The sequence below is a fragment of the Polyodon spathula genome, chromosome 6 (assembly GCF_017654505.1).
Source record: "Polyodon spathula isolate WHYD16114869_AA chromosome 6, ASM1765450v1, whole genome shotgun sequence".
Lineage (NCBI taxonomy): Eukaryota > Metazoa > Chordata > Actinopteri > Acipenseriformes > Polyodontidae > Polyodon > Polyodon spathula.
This window is the reverse complement of record NC_054539.1, coordinates 66496619-66502755: the sequence shown is the minus strand read 5'-3', so window position 1 is coordinate 66502755 and position 6137 is coordinate 66496619. Positions and strand designations below refer to the sequence as shown.

At 35.8% G+C, this 6137-nt stretch overlaps 1 protein-coding gene across 1 annotated transcript in view; it reads left to right on the top strand.

The window, feature by feature from the left end:
• The window catches only part of LOC121317496 (24-hydroxycholesterol 7-alpha-hydroxylase), a 27021-nt gene extending 21948 nt beyond the window's left edge, over positions 1-5073 (top strand). Inside the window, exons 11-12 of the mRNA XM_041253498.1 lie at positions 3074-3161; positions 3471-5073. Coding sequence (XP_041109432.1) covers positions 3074-3161; positions 3471-3539 — 157 coding nt within the window. The 3' untranslated portion in view covers positions 3540-5073. The remainder of the gene's footprint in view (positions 1-3073; positions 3162-3470) is intronic.
• Positions 5074-6137: the final 1064 nt, after the last annotated feature.

The window sequence follows — 6137 nt, the reverse complement described above, 5'->3', positions numbered from 1 at the left end:
GAGTGTCTCACTGCGTCAATGCCACAGTGCCCCTGCATGACTCACTGTGTATTTACAGTCTTCAAGGTTATTGTGACACTACTACTGGTGCCTGTCGTGCAAGGAGTAAATAAACAATATTGTTTAAAAAATTCAGTGCCCCGCAATTATTTTTTACTTATTGAATAGGTGGTACATTTATATGTATGATTTGGAGGTGTTTTCTTGAAAGTGTTAAAAAGTTTAATGACAACATAATTTTAACATTTGAATTTTGCTTCCCAGAGCTCAAGAGAAGCTTGCTAATTCTATTCAGAGCCTCCTGATAGAGCCGCATGTGCAAATCTTTTTTAGTTCAGAGAAGGCTTTTGGAGGAAGCTTACTTCCTGCAGCTGAGCTTAACTTTAGTCAATTTAAATAAAGCAGACAACCAACCAAGGGTTAGTTCCTGTGTGCACAGAAGAGAAAAATGTGAAAGACAACAGTAAACGGTCATCAAGGTGAATGGTAATGTAGTTCACATAGAAGTAGTTTGTATAACAGCTGCTTAGGCTATGTAGACAGCAATCAATGTAACTTACATTTCATATCAGGCAGCAGTGTAGTCTAGCACTGGTATTAATATCCCTGATGACAGGGCTGTAGAGTGGGTGTACTGTACTGTACACCCACCTCTATGACATATTTTTCAATTTATATTGAGAACTTTTTTTTTTTTTTAAGCCATTTTGACTTTTATCACGGGGCAACCTTAAACAGCAAGACCATGATATATTTCCTTGAACATACTTAAGACATATTCTTGAGCTTATTAGTCTAGTTATCCCCTGAAGATAATTCAGTCCTTGTCAGTGGGGATATAGTGGTGGTGGTTTTCCGTACTTCTGTATGCTTGTCACATTTTCCCATATATCTGGAAAACTGCTTATTAGATTGTGGGGATATATGGATGCGTTTCCATCCATCTGTAAGTCAACTTACATTTTTTAATATATGTAAGTGATTCAACATACTGTAAATCAGTCATTTTAATAGTGTACCTTTATACTGAAACCTCATTTGCTTACTCAATGACATCTACATCTTATGTACCAATGTACGATTTCTTTAAACTATTTACAGTAATTGGTCGCGTATCTGCCCGTCACATATCCGCCATGATAACCCTCTTCAGCAACATTAGTTCAGATATTGCAGATCCTATCAAAGTTTTCATACTCTGTGTTGTATGTGCTCCGTCCGCTACCATTGCTGGGGGCGTATCAACTTCAGCCTCTGTCTCGATCTCCTGCATGTCACTCAGCAGCGAGTGCACGCACCCACACGGCAGACGACTACTCTGTCACAAGCGTTAATACCCTGTACCTTTCTAAACAAGGGATTTAGGGGAGCTCCCTAATAAAAGCTGAATCTCAGAACAATTGTTGTGTGAATATAGTAATTGTTACAGCTGTGTATAATGGTATTTAAAACAGGATTCATTCATCCGACTTTTTACGTATCCGGCCTTATTCTAGTCCCACCGCAGTGTGATATGCGACAGATAACTATATTTCCATTGTTTATTCTGTATGATTCTCTGCACACTATTGATATGTCCTATTCAGAATTTAGCACTGTGGCGAATGAATGTATTCTCTATAAGTAAGGTAACAGACATACTACTACGAGCTGTGAATACGTGCAGGTACTCCTTTGTTTCGTGAACACCGCTGTAGACAATGACTGTATTCAAAACAATCACGTCAATTAACTAAACGACGTGTCCGCTCCAACTGTAATCGCCATTATTGGTAAATACCACAGGACGAAATTGACATACTAAGATATGAAATAACAATATATATCAATATATATTTATTAACCTTATATTACCTTAAGCGTATATATATATATATATATATATATATATATATATATATATATATATATATATATATATATATATAATATTATGTATGTAAAAATAATATTACGGACCAAAATCGGACAGTTGCCGAAATGCCCGGGCAGTTCACAAAGTGGCCAGCTGCAGTGGGCACATGCCGAATTAGCATAGAATTTTTCATTTCGGCAGCTGCCCTCAGCCACTCAGGCTGATGGCGAAGAGAATTTTTTAACACATACAGTACACTACTAATAGAGAGTAAATTACTTCTGCTGCTTTTAAGTGCAAAAGTGCACCACCATCGAGCCTCCCATTGCCATGTTTATTTAAATAAGTTAATTACTTTCTGACAACGCTAGTTTAGAGCAGTAGTACTCAACACAATATCAAAGCACAAGGTTATTTTCATCGTGGGTTAGATATAGAGGTTAAAAAAATGAGTCCAGAATAAAATGCAACAATATTTTATTATATTCTTATTGCAGTAATGCAATATAGATCTCAGTGCAGAGTTCTGTCAAATGAGAGATCATTCAATATCAGCAAGAGACTAATAATCACAGTTTAAATGTGTAAAAGCCACCCAGTTAAATATAGTTACCTGAAACTCGGGAAGAATGCAGTGCCAAACAACTTATTCATCATTGCAATATTAATCATATTTTGGGAATACAACTGGAATAGAAAGGAAGTGCTGCATGAATGAATGAAAGATGTCGCCAGTGAAGTGTGACCAGGACGTGAATTTCTGGAAATTAAAGTTTAAAAGCATGATGTGGTAGATATGAACTTTTTTTTTTACATAACTGAGCTTCCATATCTTTGCCTGTTTAACAGTCTCTCATTCAAACAAGGCAACTCTGCACTGAGATCTGTATGCATTACTGCAATAAGAATACAATAAAACATTGCTGCATTTTATTCTAAACCCCCACCCCATATCTAATCCATGATATAACCTGTGGATTGATATTTTGTTGAGTTCTGTTGCTCTAAACTGCATTGTCAGAAAGTATTTAAGCAATGTGTTTTTCCAGAGGTAATTCGCTCTCTGTTAGTAGTGTACTGTATCTGTTAAAAGTCTTTCTTCGCCATCAGCCCGGGTGGCTGCGGGCAATTGACGAACTGCCCGGGCAGATGCCAAAATGACATAAACTTCGATGCAAAATTATATATGTATCATTTTTTATTTTATTTTTTCCCCAGGTGGTATGCACTAATGGAGATCCAAATGTTCATTGGTTTGATTCTGTATAAATATGAACTCACTTTGGTGGATTCACTGCCAAAACCGGTAAGAAGGCAAGGACTACTAGCATATCCATATAGAGTAAAATGTACAAGTAGTTTGGTGACAGTAAAGAATGAATATATTGATGGAGGATAAGTAACTTAGTTTGAATTGTCTGATGTGGTCACCCAAATAGGTGTCAGTCATACATGTATTTTTTTTGTAGATGAAATATAAAGTATCTCTCTCTCTCTCTCTCTCTCTCTCTCTCTCTCTCTCTCTCTCTATATATATATATATATATATATATATATATATATATATATATATATATATATATATATATATATATATAAAACATTTTCTTGACAGAGCTCTCGCCATTTAGTGGGAACCCAGCAGCCGGACGGACCATGCAGGGTACGGTACAAACACAGATAGAGTTCCAGTTTCAGCAAAGGGGCCTGTGCCTTGGATATAAAGGGACCTCTTTCAACATAACCTCCCTGTACGTTGGAATTGGAGATACCAGCTTATGTGGACCTTTTACAAAAGAACATTAGGTGTTCATTTTAATTTTAATAACCTACAAGTAACACATTAATAGAGTTCTAACTGCTGTAATAGAATCTGTATATTGCTTCAGAGTAATTATCTGTAAAATACAATAAAACCTGCATTGATGGCTCCCTGAATTTACCAGTCACCTTATCAGCCAGTAAACTTCACAACAGATTGTGTGTCTGCTTTTTTTTCTCAATTAATGAGGATGTACATTCTAAACAGCTGCCTTAAGGTGCTGCAATTATGTAGACTGTGCATGACAAGCTTTTTTTTCACAATGGAATCTCCTGTAAAACAGAATTACTGGGTCTGTAATACTGGACGGTGTTCTTATTTTCCATTAGATAAACCACTCAGACGGGTACTTTGTTTTTAATCTTTCTTGCTGTCACCTATTTCTGGACTTGTGCGCTTCACGTATCGCGTCTCGGGGAGCTGATAAGATGCTAGTGTTTCTTCTTTGTTCAGCTGAAATGAAGTCGGCCTCTGATTTCATGCTGTGGGAACTGAAGAGATAAATCTCACATGAGGCTTGTTTCCTAGACATGCACACATCAGCTGCTTTTTCTCCCAGCACAGGTTCTGCATTTTATTCCCTTTCTGGATCCTCAAGCAAGTCATGCTGTTAGTGCAGCATAATATTTCATTAATTAGTTACTCACCAGCTAATAATAATAAAAAAAAACGAGAACCTTTGGGAAATAACTTGATTTATTTGTCATCTACCCCGTAACTCCTGTAAGTCACCTTGGATAAAGGTGTCTGCCAAATAAATATATAAATCCTAATGTATATTGTCTTAGTGTCTGAGCAGATTAAAAAAAGAAAGAAAAAGACTATTTTAATTACTAAGGATTTATATTATTCAAACCTTAAAACCATTTAAAATAGTTGTATCTTAACTAATTGTCTGTTGAGTGAAATGTAAAGTAAGTTCTAATATATACAGTAATCCATTGACCTTGGCAGTACACACGTCAGTATACAGTGCTTCACCTATGGGCTTCAGTTGATAACACTCACTTAAGCTTTTTCAGAAGCAATTTATAAACATGGCAATTAAAGAACTAAGCAGATAACAATGCAGAATCATACATAACTGACATAACAGAATATTAAACAGGTGAAGGCATTATTAGGGAAATGTAGATGATATAAACAAATCCTTTTGAAGATATCTTTTTTTAATTATGTATCCTGCTAAACTGTTATTTTCAGAAGTAAAGCAGTTTTACGAATCTTAACAATTTAAGTTAATGCGTTGCCTTGGAAATGTTTCTAATTAAATTTATAATGTGATTTAAGTTTTTTCAAATTGTTTTAGATAAGACTTAATTTGTAAATGTGCCAGTTACATGGATTTTGTTTTATATCTGTGTGATATGGCTGTGACGTTCTGTCAGCCACTGATCAGAAAACAAAAATACATATATATGAACTTCAATAAATGTGTTGGTTTTAATTATTATTATTTTTTATAATCCAAATAAGTCTGAAGTGTTTCCTGTGGATACAATGGATTGTTGCTGATGTCACTGGAATTGATTCACACCAGATCCATCTTTTATTCAGTCTGTGACAAGCTAAATTCAAAACACTTGCCTTATGTTGTTGATCTGAGTTCACTTCTGCACTGCCAGGCAACTACGGTTTGATAAATGGTTGCATTCTGTACAGGGAATGCACAGTTTTGATAAACACCATTATTCATTGATTAGGGGTGGATATTATTCCTCTATAAAATTATTTTTAGAAAAAAAAGTTAATAATTCAAGAAAATTCTAAACTATACAGATTGTTGCCAGTTTTGTGTACACTGAATTAAGTGCTGCTAATTAAGCAATGTTCTAGAAAATACTGCTTCTTCCCTAACATTCTTGGTGTCTCATTTTGAGCTAATCTGTGTTTTATCTTTTTTAAGGTTTTAGTTATTCACGTTACTGAAATATTTCTCTTTTACACTTAAGTCACAGCACTTTGTTATTTAACAGATGCCTTTATCCAACACAGCTTAGGTTATGTGAAATATGCATCAGCTTCAGGGTCACTCACAACAACATCTCACCTGAAAGACAGAGCACAAGGTTAAGTGACTTACAAGTTAAGTGTCCTACAGTGTGGTGGCAGATGAAAGGACTTCACCATCACTCCCAGTGGTGGGCTAGCACCCTGATGACTGCTACATATTTATCCCTACATGTTTTTCTGACAGTGCTGGTAGTGGTAATAAAAGATGAATGCTCAAGAAAGTTATCAGGTCCATCAAAACATACATTTGACCAATTTCTATATTTCTAGTCCAACAGGGTCATCTCCCAACAACCTGGGCAAAAATTAAACACCCACCATAACAATGTCAATAGGGTGTATGGACACAATAGGTAGAGTACAGTAGGGACATACTGTCCTTTTCAGACTGTTTCTTAGGAAACACCAATCATGTGTACAGCCTTCATTACAGGAGCACCAGAGCAC